The sequence below is a fragment of the Molossus molossus genome, unplaced genomic scaffold (genome assembly GCF_014108415.1).
Source record: "Molossus molossus isolate mMolMol1 unplaced genomic scaffold, mMolMol1.p scaffold_m16_p_1, whole genome shotgun sequence".
Lineage (NCBI taxonomy): Eukaryota > Metazoa > Chordata > Mammalia > Chiroptera > Molossidae > Molossus > Molossus molossus.
In genome coordinates this window covers 27,872,316-27,897,520 of record NW_023425344.1, presented here as the reverse complement: position 1 = coordinate 27,897,520, position 25,205 = coordinate 27,872,316, and the positions used below count along the sequence as shown (strand labels likewise).

General features: G+C 39.0%; 1 protein-coding gene across 7 annotated transcripts; it reads left to right on the top strand.

The window, feature by feature from the left end:
- The first annotated feature begins 382 nt into the window (after positions 1 to 382).
- Positions 383 to 24,905, top strand: LOC118626227 (toll-like receptor 10). 7 transcript variants are annotated; one of them, XM_036255627.1, is made up of 4 exons: positions 383 to 522; positions 1,883 to 1,980; positions 20,907 to 21,005; positions 22,186 to 24,899. In XM_036255627.1, exon 4 carries the CDS (start codon positions 22,248 to 22,250, stop codon positions 24,675 to 24,677), a length of 2,430 nt encoding a protein of 809 aa, XP_036111520.1. In that variant the 5' UTR covers positions 383 to 522; positions 1,883 to 1,980; positions 20,907 to 21,005; positions 22,186 to 22,247; the 3' UTR covers positions 24,678 to 24,899. The 7 variants fall into 7 exon arrangements, with proteins under 7 accessions (XP_036111520.1, XP_036111553.1, XP_036111531.1 ...); XM_036255638.1 differs by having other exon boundaries at positions 388 to 473; XM_036255660.1 differs by lacking the exons at positions 20,907 to 21,005; positions 22,186 to 24,899 and adding an exon at positions 4,899 to 7,409.
- The last annotated feature ends 300 nt before the right edge of the window (positions 24,906 to 25,205 follow it).

Sequence of the window (25,205 nt, the reverse complement as noted above, 5' to 3'; positions counted from 1 at the left end):
AAGTCAGAGAAAGTGTTTTATTTTTATTTTTATTTTTATTTTTTGAGTTGAGAGATGAGAATTTGGGTGACACACATTTTCTCATGATTCTCTTTTTTCATTTTTGTGAATCGTCACCCAAGGATATTTTTCCATAGATTTTTAAATTTTATTTTATTTTTTTTAGAGAGAGTGGTAGGGAGGAGGGAGGGAGAGAGACACATCAATTGGTTGCCTCCTTCATGACAGGCAACAATGGGGTGGGGGGTCGAGGATCAAACCTGCAACCCAGGTACATGCCTTTGATGGGGAATTGAACCCTCAACCCTTTGGTCCTCAGGCCGACACTGTAACCACTGAGCCAAACCAGTCAGGGCTTTTCATGATTTTTTTACAGAGCTGCAAGCTGTGGAGTTTGGGTGGCATTGCTCTTCAGCCCGTCCTTCTCCGTCCATCTGTTCGTAGTGAGACTGCTGAGGAAAATGGGACATAAGGTGAATTGATCCTGGCGACAGTGCTGCCGTACAACTCTTGTTTTTATGTGTAGGTTTATTTTCGTTTTCTCTGGGCTGTTCCCAGAAGCTATTCTTTTTTGTTTACTCAGACCACTGAAACTGTTCTGGGGTGCTCCTAGTCAGGTGGAATTGTAGGTTTTAAAAATGTTTCCCAGGCTTCACCCAACTTTATCAAAAGCGTTGAAGGTGAAAAAAGCAAAAGTTCACAAAACCACATAGGAAACAAAGCAGCAAAGCTCTTGTGCTGGTTCCGATTTTTTCAACCTCTGGCCTGGCACAGAGAAGACTGACTCAGTATTTGTGAACTGAACTCAGTGGGCTAGATAAGCTGTGTAGTTATCATCTATTAAGACAAGTCAAAGTCCTGATTCGATGCCCCCACAGTCTCCAAACAAAGGCAATTCAAATGTATTGCTGCTTCGTGTCATATACTGGGAGGCTAAACTTACCATAATCGTGGAAATTGACATAGATACATCTTACTTTTATACTTTCAAATTAAAGCATCCTTTTACTAATCAACTTAGCAAATAATCATTCTATTTCGTGGTAAAATAGTTTTGAGGTTCTAATGTATATGAGATTCAGTGTTAGTTACTTTGAGCAAAAAATATTGATTTTCACAAATTTAGCAAGTTTGGTATATAAAATTTAAAGATCCTTTAATTACCTAAAACTGTTTCTCATATATACAGTACTTTGATTTCTTAATCACAGAAATAAAGATGGTTTCACCAACTGAGTACTTCAAATTAATCATGATAATTAAAAGGGCAAAATGGAAGTTGGGCAAATAGAAGATAGTTGAGTCAATTAATTTTGCTACATATAAAGCTAAAGCCATTAAATGCTTGGGGACAGTTTTATACATTTAAATCCTTGTGGTGATTGCTGTTGTTAAGGAAAAGAGGACACCTCTGGTCTCGCTTGTGGTGGGTTCACTATGCACTAAGCCCTCACGTCCATGCATGGGGTCCTGTCTCTGACCCTTATGTCTCTGGTTACTCTCTGTATACCACGCCACCTGACTATATGGTACTGCTTCCTTGAACACTGGAGTTGGCCAGAAGGTAGAAAGATCCCCAGACTTGAATTCAAGCTTAGGAATAAGTAAGGAACCCCATTTGAGCCTTAAGCCCAAACCACTTTGACTTTGGCTTACTTTTACCAGATAGTTCTGTTTTGAGATATTAGGCACTGGCGCAGACAATAATTGAGTATTATTTTGATTTTCATTTAAGCACTTGTCTTTGTGTGAGTATCTCTTTCAGGAAGCCAGCGGGAAGAACTGGGAAATTTCTGGACTTTTAGCCAAATACAACCAATGCCGTAAAAGGCCATGTTTACTTTTAACATGCATTTTAACGTGTGTGTCCCCTTCCTTGCAGAGTCTTCATGAGTGGTGATGGAGGGGGTGGTACTGGGCCCTCTCCTATATTAGGAGAAATCAGGATAACAAAGGATCACTGGGCACCTCTACAAAAAGGTAAATCCAAGCAGTGTTTCCAAAACCAGATACATCTGCACATCTAACTTGGGGAACTTTTGCAATGCAGGGTTGTTTCTGGGACTTGAATTATAGTCATCCTTCAGTATCCATGGGGGATGGTTCCAGGACTCCCTTTGTATACCAAAATCTTTGGATGTTCAAGTCTCGTACATAAAATGGTGTAGTATTTGCATATAATCTAAGCACATCCTCCATATTTAAATAATCTCTAGATTACTTTTAATTCCTAGTACAGTACATATGCTATGTAAATAGTTGTTATATTGTTGAAGGAATAACGACAAGAAGAAAAGTCTATACATGTTCAGTAGAGATGCAACCATCTTAGACTTAAGAACGTAATACACATCAGCAATAATATAACATTAATTTTTTAAGAATATTTTTGATCTGTGGTTTGTTGAATCTGTAGGTGCAGAATCCAGAGATACAGAGGGCCGTTTGTATTTAGGTCTTCTGTGCCCACTGAGGGATGTGAAGGGGATATGTGAAGAGGAATGTGATGTTTTGCTGATAGTAATGGCTTGCTTGTCAAATGCAGTTTAGGAGATTTTGAATAAGATCCTTGCAAGATCTGTGTCGCCATATAGCACCAGCTCAAAGTGTCTCTGTGGGTGATGGGTGTATCCCTAGGGTTCATCCCAACACAAGTCCCTCTGGTCTCATGTGCCATTGGAATGGTGGTAACGAAATAGTTTCTGAGTTACAGTAGGTTGATAACTAGTATAATAAGCATAACCTAGAACAAAACACTTCATAGGGAATAAATATACATTGGATGAATGAATTTAAAAAGGTTTCTGAATAAGAGAGGAGGAAACTTCTCCCATCCTCAAAACCTTTCACTGTTCATTGCACCTGATCACACTCAGGACAGAAGCCCAACTCCTGGCCATGATCTATGACCTTGGCCCTGACTCCTCTCATCCTCGCTCACTCCATGCTGACATTGACCTCTTCACCATGCTTCAGACAGGTCAGCCTCACTTCCATCTCAGGACCTGTCCACTTGCCTTTTCCTTCACCAGAAATGCTTTCCCCCAAGATCTTCCCATAGATTGCCCATTCACTTCATTCTGGTTTGTACCCCAGTGCTATCTCTTCAGAGAAGCCCTCTCTGACTACCTCATCTAAAAAGACCACCTTACGAGGCCAGTGTGGCTCAGTGAACTAAGCATTATCCCACGGACCGAGAAGTCCTGGTTCGATTCCTGGTCAGGGCACATGCCTGGGTCTTGGGCCTGATCACCAATCGTGCAGGAGGCAGCCGATTGATGTTTCTCTCTCACATCAATGTTTCTATCTCTCTCTCCCTTCTCTCTCTCTAAAAAAATAAATGAAAACATATTTAAATAAATAAATAAATAAATAAAAAGACCATCTTCAACCACTGGTATGTATCTGCCATTACCCTTTTTTCCCCACTAGTAAGGCAGTTTTAATTAAATAATTATTTTTCCCTCTTCTCACCCCTCCCCTGCAATCACCACACTGTTGCCCATGGTCATGAGTCCTCTCTCTCTTTTTTTTCCTTTTTGCTCTATCTCGCCACCCACAACACTCCTTTCACACACACCAGAGCTGTCAGCCTGCTCTCTATCTGTGAGTCTGTCTCCATATTACTTGGCAGTACAGTTTGTTCATTAGATTCCACATATGAGTGAAATCATATGGTACTTGTCTTTCTCTGACTGGCTTATTTCACCTAGTATAATGTTCCCCGGGGACATCCATGCTGTTGAAAGGGTATAATTTCTTCCTTTTTACGCCTGCCATTATTCTTGATTAATGACCTTGTTTTATTTTTCTATATAGCACTTATCACTACATGAAATTGCATTTAGTCATTTATTTGTTTACTTTCTGTCTCCCCACTAGAAAATATGCTCCTTGAGAATTAGAATTTTACCTTGTTCAGTGCTTTATCTTCAGTTCTTAAAAGGTGGCCAATAGGTTGCCAATAACAATATTGATTGAATAAATAAATTGATTTTCTGAGAGACCATTTACTATGATCTAATTACCTTTTGAATCAGAACAAAGTTAAGCACTAAACCATGTGTAGATTAAACAAACAAACAGGTAATGTAAAAAGGGTCTGAATTCAACCATATGGGAAGAAAACACTTAAGAAAGCCTTAGGAAAATATATGTCAAAGGTAGAAAGTACACCAATGTGTATACCTAGCTTAAATTCTAAGTGATCTGCAAAGGGTTAGGGTCAGAGGACTCTGTGACTATGTAAAACCATCGGTGTTCGTTTCCTATGGCTGCTGTAACACATTACCTACCATAAACTTGGTGGCTTAAAGAACTAAAATTTATTTTCTCATGGTTCTAGAGACCAGAAGTCTAAAATCAAGGTGTCAGCAGGGCTGTACTCTCTCCAGGGCCTCTTCCAGCTTCTCGTGGCTATCATCATTCCTTGCCTTGTGGCTGTATCACTTCAACTTCTGCCTCTGTCTTTATATGGCCCTTTCTTCTGTGTCTCTGTTCTTCTGTCTCCATCAACTATTCCTCTGCCTTTCTCTTATAAGGACACATCATTAAATTTAAGGAACCCCTGGATAATCCAGGATGATCTTCTCATCTCAAGGTCCTTAATTTTTCTGCAAAGACCATTTTTTCAAAATAAGGTAACATTCACAGCTTCTAGAAATTATGACATGTTTAGGAGGTGGACATATCTATTGGGGGAGGGGGAGTGGCACCCATTCAAGCCATTACACTTTAGAGGTAGTATAATTATGTATCAATATATGTATCTCCCAGGTTTTAGGTTATTTGACTCTAAAGAATGTAGCCTTCATGTTATGAGTCTCTAGTAAAAAAATGTTTAATGTCAGCCATGCCTAATTTAATGCAATCATTCAATGTGGATTTCACCCCCCCAGGCTCTGTATCTGTATCAAGATTATCTGAAGAATAGCAACTATTCTTAGGAATATCTATTGCTACAAAATGACTAAAACTAATTCTACCATCTTCCATTTTGCCATCATCTTCATGTTAATACTTGAGATCAAAATCCAATTATCCGACAAAAGTGAAATTTTAGTTGACAGATCAAAGAGAGGTCTCATTCATGTTCCAAAAGACCTATCCCTGGAAACAACAATCTTAGATATATCACAAAATGATATATCTGAGCTTCGGACTTCTGATATCCTATCACTATCAAAGCTGAGGATTTTGAGAATTTCTCATAATAGAATCCAGTATCTTGACATGAGCGTTTTCAAATTTAACCAGGAATTGGAATACTTGGATCTGTCCCACAATAAGTTGGAGAAGATTTCGTGCCACCCTACTGTGAACCTCAAGCACTTAGACCTCTCATTTAATGCATTTGATGCCCTGCCCATTTGCAAAGAGTTTGGCAACATGTCTCAACTAGAATTTCTGGGTTTGAGTGCCACACAGTTACAAAAATCTAAAGTGCTGTCAATTGCTCATTTGCATATCAATAAGGTTTTACTGGTCTTAGGAGACCTTTACAGGGAAAAAGAAGACCCTGAGAGCCTTCAAGACCTTAACACAGAGAGTTTGCACATTGTTTTCCCCACAGGAAAGGAATTCAACTTTATTTTGGATGTGTCAGTCAGCACTGCAGTAAGTCTGGAACTGTCTAATATCAAATGTGTGCTAGAAGAACATGGATGTTCTTATTTCTTACATGTTCTGTCAAAACTTCAAAAGAATTCAAGGTTATCAAGTCTTACTTTAAACAACATTGAAACAACTTGGAATTCTTTCATTATGATGTTCCAGTTGGTTTGGCATACAAGCATAGAGTATTTCTCAATTTTAAATGTGAAACTACAAGGTCAACTTCAAGTCAGAGATTTTTATTATCCTGACACTTCACTGAAGGCCTTGTCTATATACCAAGTTGTTAGTAACATGTTCAGTTTGTCACAAAGTTACATCTATAAAATCTTTGCAAATATGAAGATCCAGAATTTCACAGTGTCTGGTACACAAATGGTCCACATGGTTTGCCCATCCCAAATGAGCCCATTTCTCCATTTGGATTTTTCCAATAATCTCTTAACAGACATGGTGTTTAACAATTGTGAAACCTTGACTAGGTTAGAGACACTTAGTTTACAAAAGAATGAACTAAAAAAACTAGCAAATATTGTTCATATGACCAAGGAGATGAAGTCTCTAAAACAATTAGATATTAGCCAGAATTCTCTAAGCTATGATGAAAATGAAGGATATTGCTCTTGGACTATAAGTTTATTAACTTTAAATATGTCTTCAAATATACTCACTGACTCTGTTTTCAGATGTCTGCCTCCCAGGGTCAAGGTTCTTGATCTTCACAATAATAGAATAACCACTATCCCTGAAAATGTCACCAGTCTGGAAGCTTTACAAGAACTCAATGTTGCTTCCAATTCTTTAGCCCACCTTCCTGGATGTGGTACCTTTAGCAGCCTCTCTGTACTGATCATTGACTATAATTCAATTTCCAACCCATCGGCTCATTTCTTCCAGAGCTGCCAGAAGATTAGGTCCATAAATGCAGGGAATAATCCATTCCAATGTACATGTGAGCTAAGAGAATTTATCCAAAGTATAGGCCAAGTATCAAGCGAAGTGGTAGAGGGTTGGCCTGACTCTTATAAGTGTGATTATCCAGGAAGCTATAAGGGAACCCTACTAAAGGACTTTCATGTGTCTCCATTATCGTGCAACACAGCTCTGCTGATTGTCACCATTGGGATCACTGGGCTGCTGCTGGCTATTGCTGTGACTGTCCTCTGTATCTATTTTGATCTTCCCTGGTATCTCAGGATGATGTGTCAGTGGACCCAGACCCGGCATAGGGCCAGGAACATATCTTTAGACAAACTCCAAAGAACTCTTCAGTTCCACGCCTTTATTTCATATAGTGGACACGATTCTGGCTGGGTGAGGAATGAATTACTACCAAACCTAGAAAAAGAAGGTATACGGATATGTCTCCATGAGAGAAACTTTGTTCCTGGCAAGAGCATTGTGGAAAATATCATAAACTGTATTGAGAAAAGTTACAAATCCATCTTTGTTTTGTCTCCCAACTTTGTTCAGAGTGAGTGGTGCCATTATGAACTCTACTTTGCCCACCACAATCTCCTTCATGAAGGATCTAATAACTTAATTCTGATCTTGCTGGAGCCCATTCCAAAGTATTCCATTCCTAAGAGCTATCACAAACTCAAAACTCTCATGGCACAGAGGACTTATTTGGAATGGCCCAAGGAGAAGAACAAACATGGACTTTTTTGGGCTAATCTAAGAGCATCCATTTGTATTAAGTTGATGGACCAAACAAAGGAAATAGAGCACATATTCATCTAAATATACTCCCCTCTTCACTGTTCCTGCTTTTGGAAGTTCTGACAATGCCTTTATTTTCCATCAACACAAATCTAAACATAATTTTGAATTTATAAAATAGATAAAAATGTGTACTTTCTGGTCCCAGTTCTCCATTTATTCATGGTAATAAAAATAAATGACATGAGCCTGGCTTGTGTGGCTCAGTGATTGAACGTCGACCCAGGCACCAAGAGGTCACTGGTTCGATTCCCTGTCAGGGCACATGGCCAGGTTGTGGGCCAAATCCCCAGATGGAGGGCATGCAGGAGGAGGCCAGTCGATGTTCTCTCTCATCAATGTTTTTATCTTTCTCTTCCTCTCTCTAAAATCTTCTTCTTCTCTCTCTAAAATCAATAAAGAAAAAATTTAAAAAATGAAATCATATACTTTTGATATAAACTGTTAATTTCTAACATATGAAGGATTCACTTGTTCCTTGGGTAGGACTGAATTTATGTAATTTATCATGTAATCAAGAGAAGCATCTGTTGCCCTGGCCAATTTGAGCATTGTGGTTAGAGCATTGTGGGTTCAATTCCCAGTCAAGGGCATGCACTGGGGTCATGCAGGAGGCAACCAATTAATGTGTCTCTCTCACATTGATGTTTCTCTCCTCCTCCCTCCCTTCCACTATATCTAAAACAATCAATGGAAAATATATCCTCAGGTGAGGATTAACAAGAAAATAAATACACTGAGTGAAGAATATCTTAAATCTTAGAAATAATGTTTTTTTCACTGGGCCTTGAAGGAAGACGTTAACTTTGGATTTTTCAATGTGTGATGAAGAATAGAAAGGTCATTCTAAGTAGAGAGATGAAGAGAAAAAAAAAAGAGAGAAATACCCAGGCCTATTCTGAGACTGGTGTCTCATTTTGAGTGAACCATGAAGGTTATGAAAAATGACAGTGAAATATAAGCATGGAAAGTTAGATTAAGATCATATTGTCAAGGGTCTTGAAATTCTAGCTTTGGAGTTAGAACTTGGTGATATAGGAAAGTCATTACTTAAACTTTTTTTCCCCCCAATCCTCACCTGAGGATATTTTTCCATTTATCTTCAGATAGAGTGTGAGGGACAGAGAGAGACACATACTGATGTGAGAGAGACACATCTATTGGTTGCCTCCCACAAGACCCGGACCAGGTCCAGGGACAAACCACAGCTGAGGTACACGCCCCTGGCCGAAAATGAACCCGCGACTCTTTGGTCTGCGGGCCGACATTCTAACCACTGAGCAAAACTGGCCAAGGCCATTATTTAAACTTTTATAAGGAATAATAGTGGATAAAAAATTGCAACCATGAAACATATGCTAAAAATATATGAAAGCACTTGTTGTGTAATAGAAGTTGCAAGCAGAACTAGATTTTCCTGTTTTCTCCAGGATGATTGTACTTCCTGTATTGAACTTCCAGATTTCATAACCAAGTTTTAGTTGCTCAGCACCACTTGTGTGTTAGTTTGCTAGGGCTGATATACCAAAGTACTGCAACCTAAGTGGCCAAAACAACAAAAATGTATTGGCTCACAGTTCTGGAGGCTAGAAGTCCAGTATCAAGGTGTTGGCAGGGTTGCTTCCTTTTGAATGGAAGGAACACCTGTTTCAGGCCTCGTTTCCTTAGTTTATAGAAGGCTGCCTTTTCCTGTGTCCCTCTCTTTTAATACTCACCTGAAGATATGTTTTTGTTGATTTTAGAGAGAGGGAAGAGGGGGGACAAAGAGAGAGAGACAGAGAGAGAAACAGTGATGTGAGAGAGAAACATTGATCAGTTGCCTCCTGTATGCACCCTGACCAGGGATTAAACCTGCAATCTAGGTTTGTGTCCTGAGCACGAACTGAAGCTGAAACATTTTGGTGTACAGGACAATGCACCCAACAACGGAGCCACCCAGCCAGGGCTTTCCCTGCATCTCTTTGCACCATCTTCCCTCTATGCCTGCCTGTCTCCAAATTTCCCTTTCATATAAGGACACCAATCATTAGATCAGGGCCCACCCTAATGACCTAATAATAACTAATAACACCCATAATGATTCTATTTCCCAATAAGGTCACATTCTGAGTTACTGGGTTTAGGACTTCAACAAATAAATTTTGGGGGACAGAGTTTAATTCATTATATCTTGCAAGTCTAAAAAATATCCTTAAATGAAGGTATAAAGTCAATTAAAATTTACCTAACAAACTCAAGATTTTGATAAGTTAGATTAATCCTATATATAAATATCTGATCTCAGAGGTGGTTCTAAGAAGGTGGAAGGAAATTGAACTTGTGCTGGTGAGTCCCCTGCCAAAGAGTTCCAAATTGGGAGATGATGTGTCATTATTTTCTCTTACTGATATTTATCATTAAACCAGAGGAGCTTTATTCAGTTAACACAGGCTCCATACTAAACTGTAAGCTAACCTGCGTGGTTTTGAGAGAAAGAATCCTCAGCCCTTTCCTTCCACCTAGCCGGCAGCCTTGAATTGTGTGACTTTCCTGCCTTCCTGGGTCAGGAACCTAGACATAAAAGACATAAAATAGGTCAGCAGACTGTCAGGTGGTCCATGGATCCTGTGCCAAGTAGAGATGCTCCATTTTGGATGGTGAGACAAGGATCCAATCAGGTTTTTTATCTTGGGGGAAATACCCTCCAGACGAGCCTCTGTCCTGCCCATAAGCCATGACACTAAGAAAAGGCCACAGAAGCCAAGGCAGCAATAAAGAGAACCTGAGAGTAGAAAGAGAAGTAGATTGAGAAAGAGGAAGAGTCAAAGAGAAGTCGAATCATGACCAGAATAGAGAGGTGGAACAAGATGGCCATTGTGGCAGCCACTGTTCCAGAGCTCTGGGAGGATGGGCAGTGTGCCGCTGTGAGGCTCCCTTACTTCTTGTAGCATCTCTGAAATAAGTCTCCATCCACTTGATGTGACCCAAGGCTCTCTGTTCATCGCAATTTATATATGAAGGAAGAAATGTGGCAAGCAGAATCAAGAGAAGGCACAGAGGGGGAAGTGTGTGTGTGTGTGTGTGTGTGTGTGTGTGTGTGTGTGTGAGAGAGAGAGAGAGAGAGAGAGAGAGAGAGAATTATTATGGAAGATATCTCTAAAGCTCAGAGTAAGAAGAGAGAAAGAAAGAAAAAGGGAATAGAAAAAAGAGAAAGAGGAAAGATTTTTGAAGGGAATGAAAAAATCCCATCTCAAAGTTATCAACACATATGGTTCTGAGGTTACTATTCTTATTTCTAACTGCAAATAAACTTCAAATAAAGATTTAAAAATTTTAGAAATTGCCAATGAAGGCAGAGGGAATAGTACATAAGCTCTGGGGCACCTGGAGTAGTGAGAACATTGTAGGCTTTGGAGCCAGACAGATTCGGTTTTGAATCATAATTCCATCTCTCACTGGATGATGATCTTGGGAAAGTTTCTTGTTCTCTCTGAACTAGTTTTATTAACTGTCAAATGGGAATTCTATAACTTCTGGGTAGTCTGTGGTGAGGATTAGCCAATATCTTGTTTGTAATACTCCCTGCACTTAGGAAGTAAATGCAAGCTACGGTGGTGATGATGATGATGACCCAGAATACGACTTTCAAACTTGGTTCAACTTGTTTTTGGTAAATAAATTTAAAAAGAGGAAAAGAAAAATGTCTCCATTCACTGACAGTGTAAAGTGTTTAAACATGCTAGGCTCTGGGGAAAGGAAGATTATGTTTTTGGACTCCAAAATCCCTGAGATTATTTGTCCTCCAGAGGGCAATATGGAATGTGAATGATTGTAGTCCTTTGAGAATTTCAGAGGTAGAGATTTTAGAGTTTAGTTCCTCCAACAAACTAGGATTACCCTCTCCAACATTCCTGATGGGTGTGATTCAGGCTCCTGCAGGTAAGTTTGTACAGGTTTTGGTGGGTAATAGGCTGTTTTTGTTACTGTTTTTTAATACAGTTATTTATGGCATGGTTTTCCCCTAAAATATATGTAGAAATACACATATTACACTTTATTTTAAAAAATATTATTGTAAAAAAAATTCTTGTTTTAACAATGCACCCCACCCCACTCCCAATTTCACATTTGCATAGACCAATTTTATCATTCATTTAAAAATTGACCATTCCTGCCCTGGCCGGTTTGGCTCAGCTGTTAGAGCGTCGGCCTGCGGTCCGGAGAGACCCGGGTTCGGTTCCCGCTAAGGGCATGTACCTCGGTTGCAGTTTGTCCCCGGCCCTGGTTGGTTGTGCGGGTGGCGACCACTCGATGTGTCCCTTTCACATCGATGTTTCTCTCTCTCTCTCTGTTCCTCTCTCTCCCTCCCACTCTATCTGAACAAAGAATGGAAAAATGTCCTCGGGTGAGGATGATAAAAAAAAAAAAAAAAAAATTGACCATTCCTGCTATGGACAAGTCCATTTGAAATTTTCATCTTCATTAATAATTTCTAGTAGTGTCACCCAACTCTGAAGTCAAGTATAAATAAAAGCTCAAGAAGTGTTGCTTTGAAAAACTTGATCTGTACTCTGCAATCTGTATAACTAATGCCATGCTTGTTTTACCACCGTATTACATGACAATGCCTCTATCTAACCCCTGCCCACTCTCTTCCAGTTAGATTACAAGCTATCCCACCCAATTTGATGGGCGGGATAACTGATCGGAACCTTAAAGTAAGGTACCATACAAGTGCTCTAAGATGCTGCGGGAAACATATGGCAGGTCTGCAAAAAATTAAACATAGAATTGCTGTGTGACCCAGCAGTTCACTTCTAAGTACATGCCCCAAAGAATTGAAAGCAGAGGCTTGAATGGATATTCATATCTGTTCATAGTAGCACTAGTCACAATAATCAAAAGGTAAATACAATTCAAATGTCCACTGATGGGTGAATGGATAAACGACATGAGGAATACACACACAATGGAATATTATTCAGCCTTAAAACAGAAGAAAATTCTGATTTCCTTCATGCGACAACATGGAAGAACCTTAAAAACATTATGCTAAATGAAATAAGACAGTTACAAAAGGACAAATACTATGTGATCCTACTGATATAAGGATAGCAGAGATATCAAATTTATAGAGACGGCAAGTAGAATATTGCTTACCAGGGGCTGAGAGGCAGGGGAAATGAGGAGTTATTGTTTAATGGGTACGGAGTTTCAGTTTGGATGATGAAAAAGATCTGGAGATGGATGGTGGCGATGGTTGCACAACAATGTGAATGTACTTGCTGGCACTACACTTAAAAATGGTTAAAATGGTAAATTTTATGTATCTGTATTTTACTGCAATTTAAAATAAGTGCTCTAAGATTTTAACATATATGCAACATGTAATACCAGGAGCATGCAGTAGAGGGCAAAGGAACTTAAGCTTCACAGAAAAGCTCGATTCAGTTACTCCTAGAGCTGATTCTGGCTCTGTCAATGATTCATCTACACCTGCAGCTCTGGCGAGACACTGAGCCTGGGGGTAAGAACTATTGGCTTGTTTGTTGTTACACTCATAAAAAGGAAATGAGGGTTGCGTGGGTCTTTCCTAAAGAAGAATTCATTTGAACATGGGAGAAAAGTAGCTTTATTCAGATTTTTAGTATTTATTATTTTGTCTATGTTAATCTGAAGATCAATGATTATTGAATGACCTTGGGGATATTGATCTGAGGAATTGTCTTGAAAACATTTGAGGGTTTGAGTTTCTTTTCCCTGGTTGCTGATTAAACCTGGTCAGCCCTTCTACCTAGAGTGGATGGTCCCAGGCATGGTGGTGAGTTTTCTCCAGCTTTAATTTTCCTGTAATGCATGTTGATGACATCTGCTCCTTGTTTATTTAAAGCATATTTGTTGCTTCTTAACAGTTTAAAAGTTCTGCATTTGCATTGTATGTTCAAAAGTAGGGGCACAGCTGATGGATTTTTGTACAATGTAGATCTTGCTCAGGTTCCTTCAGAAGCCCAACATGACCAAAGATGGCCATGTGGCTGCCGTAGAGAATGACTGGTAGCATCTGGGCATTTGATTCCCAGAAGAGCTCTCACAGACCAGACACCAAGCCATGAATAAGAGTTCTGTGCACTTTCTGACTTTTATTTTAATTCTTGTGAATTTATAACTCTCTTAATGCATGTAGGCAAAGTCTCTTGAATGTTGTGACATCTGACAGAGTGTCCCATTGCAGCTGCCTACCACTTTTGAGAGCGGCATATGGGGGTGGGAAGGGAGGAGGCCCCGATGGTGGAATCGACCTTGATAATTACATCCCAAACAACTTCATGTCAGGGTTCAAAATGCCTTCAGCTTGCGTTCTAGAGGGGACTAGACAGGTGTGGGTTCAAATCTGAGATCTATCGCTTATTCACTGGGTTACATTGGGCAAGTTATTTAACCTCTGGATTTTAGCTACTTCATTTGTAAACTAGGGATAAAAATAGCCACCGTTTTGTTGGGTTGTTGAGCAGATTGAACAAGATAACATATAGAAAGCAGTTAGCTCCATGCCAGGCAGATAAAAACACTGAACAAATGTCAGTCATTCTTACTCTTATGTTGCAAAGATCATTTTTTTGCATAATTTGGAAAAGAGAAATTAGATGATGAATTATTCTTTGACAAACCACCAATAGTCAAGTGTCGTTTGCCTTGGACTTTTAAATCGTGAGCTATTAAGAAGTCATTCTGTTTTTCACCTGCTTTCAGCATAGTAGTAATAGTAGTAGGAATATGACAATAAATAATACTTATTGGATGTATATTTCATGAAAAGTATATGTCCTAATTTAAAAAATATTTTAATGGTCTTGGCCAGTTTGGCTCAGTGGTTGGAGCATTGGCCCTTGAACTAAAGAGTCTTGGGTTTGGGCACATACCTCAGTTCAGTCCCCAGCCCTGTTTGGGATTGTACAGGAGGCAATCAGATGTGTCTCTCTCTCTCTCTCTCTCTCTCTCCCCCTCCCTCCCTGCCACTCTATCTGAATCAGATAAATGGAAAAATATCCGTGGGTGAGGATTAAAAAAAAATTAATGAAATGTCATAATGCATTGCCTGAAACAGAACATTTTCCTTTTTTATTAAGAGAAGTTTTAAAAGAGTTAGTTCCTCTCCCTTTTTTCGAATAAGTTCTAGAGGAGGTTGTGGTAATGGACAGGGAGAAGAGGTGGGTAAAAAATGGAAGCTATGACATCTCAACTCAGGGATGCCAGAGAAGGCAACTGTATTAGATTCTGCTGCATTTTTCAAGAGCCGTGAGTCCTAGACCTGGGAGCTTAAAATAAGTTACCCTAGATTGAAGTATTTTGTGAGATGATAATGTCAAAACACCTCCGTCAGCTTAATGACTAGAATTGCCAGCCTCCTGCCATGCCATATTGCAGCCTGAGACAGAAGGAAAATCAGTAATACGGATCCTGTCTCTATGAAAAATGTTGATATTTTGTTCATCACAAATTTTTGCATTAACTTTAATTTTTAAAAATATTTCATTAAAACATTATTTATCTTGATTAATGCGTTTCTTGATGTCCCTTAAAATTTGTTCCTGAAATCACCCTAGTTCTGACCCTGATAACTGCTGCCATTTGTAATAAGCTAGTGATGATTTATACTCTAGAGGCATATATCTCTTTTATGCCTCTTCATAAAACTTACCTTATAGATGAGAAAATGGAACTTTTAAGCAGTTAGATAAATGGTCTAAGCTAACACAGCCACTGAGTGGCTAAGATTGGACTTAGCCACCGATCTATTTATCCCTAACACTAAACTAATTCTGTAATCATAATGCACTGCATCATACCAGGAATTCTCAGCACAAATTCATTCATTCAACGCATATTTTTCGAGAGAATATTATGTACCACCTTGTGTTAAAAAATACAAAACTGAGCCCTGGCTGGTTTGGCTCAGCGGTTAGAGCGTCGGCCTGCGGTCCGGAGAGACCCGGGTTTGGTTCCCGCTAAGGGCATGTACTTCGGTTGCAGTTTGTCCCCGGCCCTGGTTGGTCGTGTGGGTGGCAGCCACTCGATATGTCCCTTCACGTCGATGTTTCTGTCTCTCTCTCCCGTCCTCTCTCTCCCTCCCACTCTATCTGTACAAAAAATGGAAAAATATCCTCGGGTGAGGATAAAAAAAAAAAAAAATATATATATATATATATATATAAATATAAAACTGAAATCATTTATTCATTCATGTATACATTTTATTTTATTTTTTATTTATTTATTTTTGCATGTATCTTCAGATAGAGTGGTGGGGTGGGGGAGCGGGAACATCAATGCAAGAGAGACACATCAAGTGGTTGCCACCCACACAATCCAAACTGGGGTGGGGACAAACTGTAACTGAAGTACATGCCCTTAGCAGTAACCCTAAACCCGGGACTCTCTGGTCTGCAGACCGACGCTCTAACCGCTGAACCAAACTGGCCAGGGCCCATATATACATTTTAAAGAGTATTTACTGAGCATGTGCTATGTGCCAGGCAGAATTCTATGTGCCGAGAATATGGAAGTGAACAAGACTGTCAGCTCCCTTCTCTCATGGGCATGAGAGGTAGGGGAGATAATCAATCAATAAGTGAGCAAACGTTTTAGAGAGTGGTAAGCGCTCTGTTTTGAAGAGGAATAAAATAAGGTGATATGAACTAAGAGCAAGCTGACCACTTTAGATCAGGTAGTCAAGTCAGGTCTCTTAGAGGGGATACACTTTAAACCGAGATCTAAATGACAAGAAAAATCCAGCCAAGGAAGAATTGGGGGAAGAGCATGCCAACCATAGGGAAAAAGCTAGTGCAAAGGCCCTAGAGTTGGATGCAGTGTGGTGTGGCCAAAGAACAAAATTGGGGCAAATATGACTGGAGTGTAGCAGACCAGGAGAAGAGTAATATGAAGTGAGATCCCAGAAGGAAGCCAGAGCAACTCGTGAAGGGTGTTGTAGTCCAGTGTCAGAGGTTTGGGTTTTATTCTAACTGTGAGAGTACATTAGTTAGGACATAGGCTGGCTGCTGTAACAAAATACAGTGGCTTAAACAAGATAGTGTTCAACATAATGACTCAATCCATGTCCTTGTAAATAATTGACATAAAACCTAATTTGGGTGACATTTGCAGACTCGCTTATTAAGTTCCTTGGACTGTGTATTAGGAAATGTTAAAAAAATCAATATGGAACAGACCAATAACAACTAAGGAAATTGAAGAGGTAATCAAGACTCTCCCAGCAAACAAAAGCCCAGGCCCAGATGGTTTCACGGGGGAGTTTTACTGAACATTCAAAAAAGAACTAACACCCATTCTCCTCAAACTATTTCAAAAAATTCAAGAAGAAGGAAGACTTCCAAACATGTTCTATGAGGCCAGCATAATTCTAATTCCAAAACCAGAAAAAGACACTACGAAGAAAGAAAACTACAGGCCAATATCCCTGATGAACATAGACGCCAAAATCCTGAACAAAATACTAGCAAATCGGATCCAGCAATACACCAAAAAAATTATTCACCATGACCAAGTGGGATTCATCCCAGGGATGCAAGGCTGGTACAATATTCGCAAATCAATAAACGTGATACACCACATAACAAAATGAAGAATAAAAACCACATGATCATATCAATAGATGCTGAAAAAGCATTCGACAAAATCCAGCATCCATTTCTGATAAAAACGCTCAGCAATGTAGGAATAGAGGGATCATATCTTGACATAATAAAGGCCATATATGAAAGACCTACAGCCAACATCATACTCAATGGACAGAAACTAAAAACATTTCCATTAAGAACAGGAACAAGACAGGGATGTCCACTTTCGCCACTCTTATTTAACATTGTACTGGAAGTCTTAGCCACAGCAATCAGACATGAAGAAAAAATAAAAGGGATCCAAATTGGAAAGGAGGAAGTGAAACTGTCATTATTTGCAGATGACATGATATTGTACATAGAAAACCCTAAAGACTCCATCAAAAATCTATTAGACTTAATAAATGAATTTGGCAAAGTAGCAGGATACAAAATTAACGTCAAGAAATCGACGGCATTCTTGTACATCAATGATGAACTCACAGAAAGAGAAACTGAAAAAACAATCCCATTTACCATCGCGCCAAAAAAATTACGATACCTAGGAATAAACTTAACCAAAAAAGTAAAGGACCTATTTGCAGAAAACTACAGGTCATTGAAAAAAGAAATAGAGGAAGATATAAAAAAGTGGAAGCACATACCCTGTTCATGGATTGGAAGAATTAACATAATTAAAATGTCCATACTACCCAAAGCAATCTATAGATTCAATGCAATCCCCATCAAAATACCAACGACATATTTCATAGAACTAGAACAAATACTTCAAAAGTTCATATGGAACCAAAAAAGACCCCGAATAGCCACAGCAATCTTGAAAAAGAAGAACAAAGTAGGTGGGATCACAATACCAGATATCAGGTTATACTACAAAGCGACTGTAACCAAAACAGCCTGGTACTGGCACAAGAACAGGCATATAGACCAGTGGAACAGAACTGAAAACCCAGAAATGGACCCAAGGCAATACGCTCAATTAATATTTGACAAAGGTGGCAAGAGCATACAGTGGAGTAAAGACAAGAGAAACACAGCAAAAGAAACAATCATCAAAATGGAAAGGCAACCCACTGTATGGGAGAACATCATTGCCAATGATGTATCAGATAAGGGGTTAATTTCCAATATATACAGAGTGCTCATACAACTCCACAGAAGGAAGACAAAGAACCCAATTAAAAAATGGGCAGAGGAGATGAATAGACACCTCTCCAAACAGGACATACAAATGGCCAAGAGACATATGAAGAAATGCTCAACATCACTAATCATCAGAGAGATGCAAATTAAAACAACAATGAGGTATCACCTCACACCTGTCAGAATGGCCGCCATTAACAAATCATCAAACAACAAGTGTTGGCGAGGGTGTGGAGAAAAGGGGACTCTAATACACTGCTGGTGGGAATGCAGACTGGTGCAGCCGCTATGGAAAACAATATGGTGCTACCTCAAAAAATTAAAAATTGAACTTCCATTTGACCCAGTGATCCCACTGCTGGGAATATACCCTAAGAAGCCTGAAACACCAATCAGGAAGAATATATGTACCCCCATGTTCATAGCAGCACTTTTTACAATAGCTAAGATCTGGAAACAGCCCAAGTGTCCACCAGTAGACGAATGGATCAAAAAGCTGTGGTACATATACACAATGGAGTACTATGCAGCGGTAAGAAAGAAAGATCTCTTATCCTTTGAGACGACATGGAGGGACCTGGAAAGTATTATCCTAAGTGAAAGAAGCCAAGCAGAAAAAGACAAATACCACATGATCTCACTTATATACGGAATATAATGAACATAACAGTCTGAGGAATACAGTAGACCCAGACACATGGAAGTAGGGCACAGACTGACATCTCTCAGAAGAGGGGATGGGGGGTGGGGGTGGGAAGAGATAAACCACAGAACTTATATGCATGTATGTATGACCAATGGACATGGACAACTAAGCCGGGGACAGGGTGGAGGGGGGGTGGGGTGGGGGGGTGCCAATGGGGTAAAAAGGTAAAATATCTGTAACAAAAAAATAAATAAAATTCATAAAAAAAAATCAATATGACTTAGTACATATAATTTCATTGCGATTAATGTAGTATAACATAATTTGAAAACAAATTTATCTCGACTCATCCTAGAGTGGCTAAGAGCCCAGGCTCTGGACTCACTATGAATTAACTCTGTGCGTGAGACAATTAGAGGATCACCATCTTCCATATCTGTAAAGAGTGAATAGCAATATCACTTACCCAATAAGGTGGTTGTTGTAAGGATCAATCTACATAAAGTTATATTACTTGCTCAATGAATGCTAGCTCTTGTTACCCCCAAAGACACCAAGTGGCCACTGTGTCATTTGCATGATAGACTCAATATGGAGTGGAGATGCCATTAGACTTGCTGAATAGACATAAATGCACAGATTCATCAAACAGAACAAGTTACTCAGGTCATCTTAAATGTGGGTAATGGATTAAAATTATGGTACTGGTAACCAATTTATTTTGCTGGATTCCTGAAATCTGGAAAATTACCGTGCATCATAGAGGCTTTCTCTTTATATTCATAATTGTTCTTACATTGATCGTTGGATGCTATACTAAATAGTATGTGAAAAGATGATCAAGGACTACCCAGGATGGACTGGAAGAAATAGCATGAAGGAAATATCTCAGTGGAAAGTTGAAAACCCTAGGCCAATCCCAGGCTAACATCGGTTCAATCCCACCCCCACCTAGGGCCTTTTATGTCCTTTTTCCGCTGAGCACAGCTTCTCAGAACAGTGGTCTGCATGAGTAGTAGAGAGAAGTCTCGCTGTATAGCACCCTTCTAGAGGAGTGTGCCTTTGTTCCTCCTGCTTGTCTATGGGGGCGACCAGTCTGAGGTTAGCCTGAGGGTCAAGGTGCAGTGGACACGTGCAAGCTGAAGCAGGAAAACTCACACCACCGATCACTACCTTCCGTTGGTGATTTCTGAGTGTCTGATGTGGGAGGCTGTCAAGTTGAAGAGTTTACTAAATTAACATTAGAATCTAACCACTTCTCGCCACCTCCCCCACTGCCTTCTTTCTTGCATTTCTGGACAGTGTCCCGGGGGATCTTCCCTGCCAGCCTTGCGCTCTTCCAGTCATTTCCACCTGACAAGCAGAGGGCTCTTCAAAAGGTACACCAGAGCCTGTGACTCCTCTACTCTAAATCCTCCACTGATGTCTTTCTTAAAAAAAAAGCAAAATCTGGGCTCCTTACAAGTTCCCCTTCAGTGCACTTGCCCAACTGCAGTCTAGCTGTTCCTCACATTTTTTGAGCATGCTCCCACAGCAGGTTTTCAAACTGGTGCTCGCTGTTCTCTCTGCAGAACACACTTCCCCCAGAAGCAAGCGTCCTCTCCCTCACCCCCTGAAAGTCTCCGCGTGAAGGCCACCATATCAGAGGGACATTTTTGACTGCCCTACACAAAATATCACTTCCCAGTCACTCTCTGTCCCCTTCATCTAAAAGTTATTTTTCGTTTTAGTCCTTATCACCACCTCAGATATAAATTAATTATTTGGTTCATAGTCTCTCTTTTCTTATCCCTTAGTGGAATGTAAGTTGTGTAGAAACAGAAATTCTACCTGTTGTACTCACTGCTATATGCCCAGTACCTGGAAAAGTCTCTGCAGAGTAGGTACTTAGTACATACCTTGAGCAATGAACACTGTGAAAGTCTTAGTTCTCCAACCACCTCCGTTCTTTGATCAAACAACTTGGAGGCTGACTCTTCTCACAGGCCTCAGAATTCTGCACCCATGAGTTTCCTCATCTGTAAAATGCAAAAAATGATACTTCCCTCATAGAGTTTTGTGATAAATGAGATGATATGTATGAAGGGTTCAGAATATATCTTCATATAGATATAGAAAGCCTCCAAGAAATGGGAAATGTTTTTATCATTATTATTGTTGTTTCACAGTGATCCAGATTGCTTTTGCACTAACCTGAAGACATATGGAGGCATAAGGACAGGAACCATTCTGTTTATTTCTATGCTTTGGACCTTCCATGTATATTGGTAAGTATTGTTGAAAGTCAGATATTCGCTCCAGGGACTCTCTGTGTCCATAAATACAAAAAATTGAGGAACAGCTCATAACATCAATTCAGGGGCCCACAGTATTAGGTGCTAAAATATTACTTTCATTGAGAACTTATGTCCACACAAAAACCTGCACACAGATGTTTATAGCAGCTTTATTCATAATTGCCAAAACTTTGAAGCAATCAAGTTGTTCTTTAGTAGGTAAATGAATACATAAACCATGGTACATCCAGACTATTCAGCACTAAAAAGAAATGAGCTATCAAGCCATGCAAAGACATGGAGGAAACTTAAATGCATGTAACTAAGTGAAAAAAAGCCGATCTGAAAAAGCCACATACTATATGATATTCTGGAAAAGACAAAACTATGGCGACAATAAAAACATCAGTGGTTGCCTAGGGGTGTGTGTGTGTGTGTGTGTGTGTGTGTGCAGAAAATGGCATAGCACAGAGGATCTTTAGTGTGGGGAAAATACTCTGTATGATACTATAATGATGGATACATGTCATTATACATTTGTCCAAACTCATAGTACCTACAAAACCCAGAGTCAATCATAATGGACTTTGAGCGAATCATAATAAACTTTGAGTGAATCATAGGACTTAGAGTGATTGTGATGTGTCAATGTAGGTCTATTGATTGTAACAAATGTGTGACTCTGCTGGAGGATATTGACAATGGGGGAGGCTATGCACATGTTGGGGCAAGGGAGTATGGAAAATAAATTTCTGTATCTTCCCCTCAATTTTGCTGTGAACCTTAAACTGCTTTAAAAACAGGAAGTTTTTAAAAAATTACTTTCAGTTTTCATAAAGCCTTCAGGCTATCAAAAGGGAACGTGAGGGAGGGTGTTAAGTATGTCCTGGCAATAAAGGTCCTAAGCTGAACTAAGAGAGAGGTACTTCTGCCAACTATTATAGTTCCCCCTTTGGGGAATCCTGATTTGCCTCAGTGATAGAGATATGGCACAATTACTGGCTTGAAAATCTATGAGTCAAGCTCTGAGACCAAGTCCAAAGACTCAGTGTACACATTGGGACCCTATTCCAAACTCTTAGTTAATATAGTCATATGTTGGCATTAAAAAAAAATCTTACAGGATTTAACAAACCACATAACCACTTAACATTCTTTGCTGTCTTTTTAGGTTTTTGAACTCATGTTCATCATTCATATGAGAAACCCAGTGATAAAATTCTCGAGACTACAATGAAACATATAAGAAGCACTTACGTATTTTGTAGTATTGTCATGTCAGTGTATGGCTGGGCTTCAAAGCTTCCAGAAGAAAGGGAATTGACTACCAATTGCTCTAACATGTCTCTAAGAAAGGTTCCTGCAGACTTGCCCCCAACCACAACCACACTTGATTTATCCTACAACCTCCTTTTTCAACTCCAGAGTTCAGATTTTCATTCTGTCTCTAAACTGAAAGTTTTGATTCTGTGCCATAACAGAATCCAAGAGCTGGACATCAAGACCTTTGAATTTAACAAGGAGTTAAAATATTTAGATTTGTCTTACAACAGACTGAAGACTATGACTTGGTATTCACTGGCAGGTCTCAGACATTTAGATCTGTCTTTCAATGACTTCGACACCATGCCCACCTGTGAGGAGATTGGCAACATGTCTCACCTGGAAAGCCTAGGTTTGAGTGGGGCAAAAATAAAAAAATCAGATTTCCAGAAAATTGCTTATTTGCATCTAAATGCTGTTTTTTTAGGATTGAGAACTCTTTCTTATTATGAAGAAGGCAGCCTGCCCATCTTAAATACAACAAAACTTCACATAGTTTTACCAATGGACACAAATTTCTGGGTTCTTCTGCGTGATGGAATCAAGACTTCGAAAATATTAGAAATGACAAATATAGATGGCAAAAGCCGATTTGCAAATTATGAAACTGAAAAAAATCTTATTTTAGAGAATTCCAAGACATCTATTCTGTTACTTAATAAAGTTGATTTACTTTGGGATGATCTTCTCCTTATCTTCCAATTTGTTTGGCATACATCAGTAGAATATTTCCAAATTCAACATGTGACTTTTGGAGGTACGGTTTATCTTGACCACAATTCATTTGACTACTCAAATACCGTAATGAGAACTATAAAATTGGAGCATGTATATTTTAGAATTTTTAATATTCCACAGGAGAGTGTCTACTTATTTTTTACCAAAATGGATATAGAAAACCTGACAATATCAGATGCACAAATGCCACACATGCTATTCCCTGTTTATCCTACAGGATTCCAATATTTAAATTTTGCTAATAATATCTTAACAGATGAAATATTTAAAAAACCTATCCAATTGCCTCATTTGAACATTCTCATTTTGAAGGGTAATAAATTGGAGACACTTTCTTTAGTGAGTTGTTTTGCTAACAACACATCCTTGCAGCTTTTAGATTTAAGCCAAAATCTGTTACAACATGAAAATGATGAAAATTGCTTTTGGCCAGAAACCTTGATCACCATGAACCTGTCATCCAATAAATTTGCTGATTCTGTTTTCAAGTGTTTGCCCACAAGTATTCAAATACTTGACCTGAATAATAACAAAATTCAAACTGTCCCTAAAGAGATTATTCATCTGAAGTCTTTGCAAGAGCTAAATCTTGCATTTAATTTTCTAACTGATCTTCCTGGGTGCGGTCATTTCAAAAAACTCTCAGTTCTAAACATTGAAATGAACTTAATTGTTAGCCCATCTCTGGATTTTTTTCAGAGCTGTAAGGAAATTAAGACTCTAAATGCAGGAAGAAATCCATTCTGGTGTACTTGTGAATTAAGAAATTTCATTCAGCTTGAAAAATATTCAAAGGGCATGTTGGTTGGATGGTCAGATTCATACATCTGTGAATACCCTTCGAATCTAAAGGGGACTCAGTTAAAGGATGTTTACCTTCCTGAATTAACCTGCAACACCACTCTGTTGATTGTCACTATTGTAGTTATCATGCTAGTTCTGGGGATGGCCATGGTCTTCTGCTGCCGCCACTTTGATCTGTCCTGGTATCTCAGGATGCTAGGTCAATGGATACAGACATGGCGCAGGGTAAGGAAGACAACCCAACAACTCAAAAGAAATGTCCAACTCCCTTTGTTTATTTCATATAGTGAACATGATTCTGCCTGGGTGAAATACGAATTGATCCCCAATCTAGAAAAAGAAGATGGTTCTGACTTAATTTGCCTTCATGAGGGAAACTTTGACCCTGGTAAGACAGTTACTGAAAATATCCTAAACTACATTGAGAAAAGTTATAAGTCTATCTTTGTTTTATCTCCCAACTTTGTCCAGAGTGAGTGGTGCCATTATGAATTCTACTTTGCCCATCACAGTCTCTTCCATGAAACTTCTCAGTATGCAATTCTTATCTTACTGGAACCCATTCCACTCTACTGCATTCCGACCAGGTATCCAAAGCTGAAAGATCTCATGGAAAAGAAAGCATACTTGGAATGGCCCAAGGATAGGCGTAAATGTAGACTTTTTTGGGCAAATCTTCGAGCTGCTATTAATGTTAATTTATTAGAAACCAGAGACATGTGTGAACTAGAGACATTCACAGAGTTGAATGAAGAGTCTCAAGGTTCTGAAATCTCTCTAAGAACAGACTGCCTATAAAAACCCACCCTTTCTTAGGGAAATTGGGGCCTGCATACACTGTTGGGATATAAGTTGATACAACTTTTACGATGGCAATTTGGCAATATTTATTAAAATAACAAATGATTGTTCTCCCTTAGGTCAATTTCTTAAAGGTTTTCTAAGAATGTATCCTACAGAACACAGGTTTGCAAAGGTTTATGTAAAAAGAAATTTGTCCCAGTATTGTTTATAATCATAAAAAATAAAACAGTTCAAATGTCCACAAAATAGGATTGATTTCATAAATTATAGTACATTAATGCAAGAGAATATTACACGGCCATTAAAAAGAATGAGGTAGCTCTATATTTATTAGTTTATACATATATTTACTAAAAATTATATTAATATATTGGTTTATACATTGAAATAGAAGTCTAAAGTAATCCATACCAGTACTTTGGGTCTGGGAGGTTGGATCACAAGGAGCATTTGCTCTTTATGTTGCATATTTCTATAATATTTGAGTTGCTAAGACTGAATCTGTATTTCTTTTATCACTAG

Excerpts from the sequence above, each read along its gene's own strand:
- LOC118626227 (XM_036255652.1), top strand. The coding sequence starts at position 22,248 with ATGAAACATATAAGAAGCACTTACGTATTTTGTAGTATTGTCATGTCA.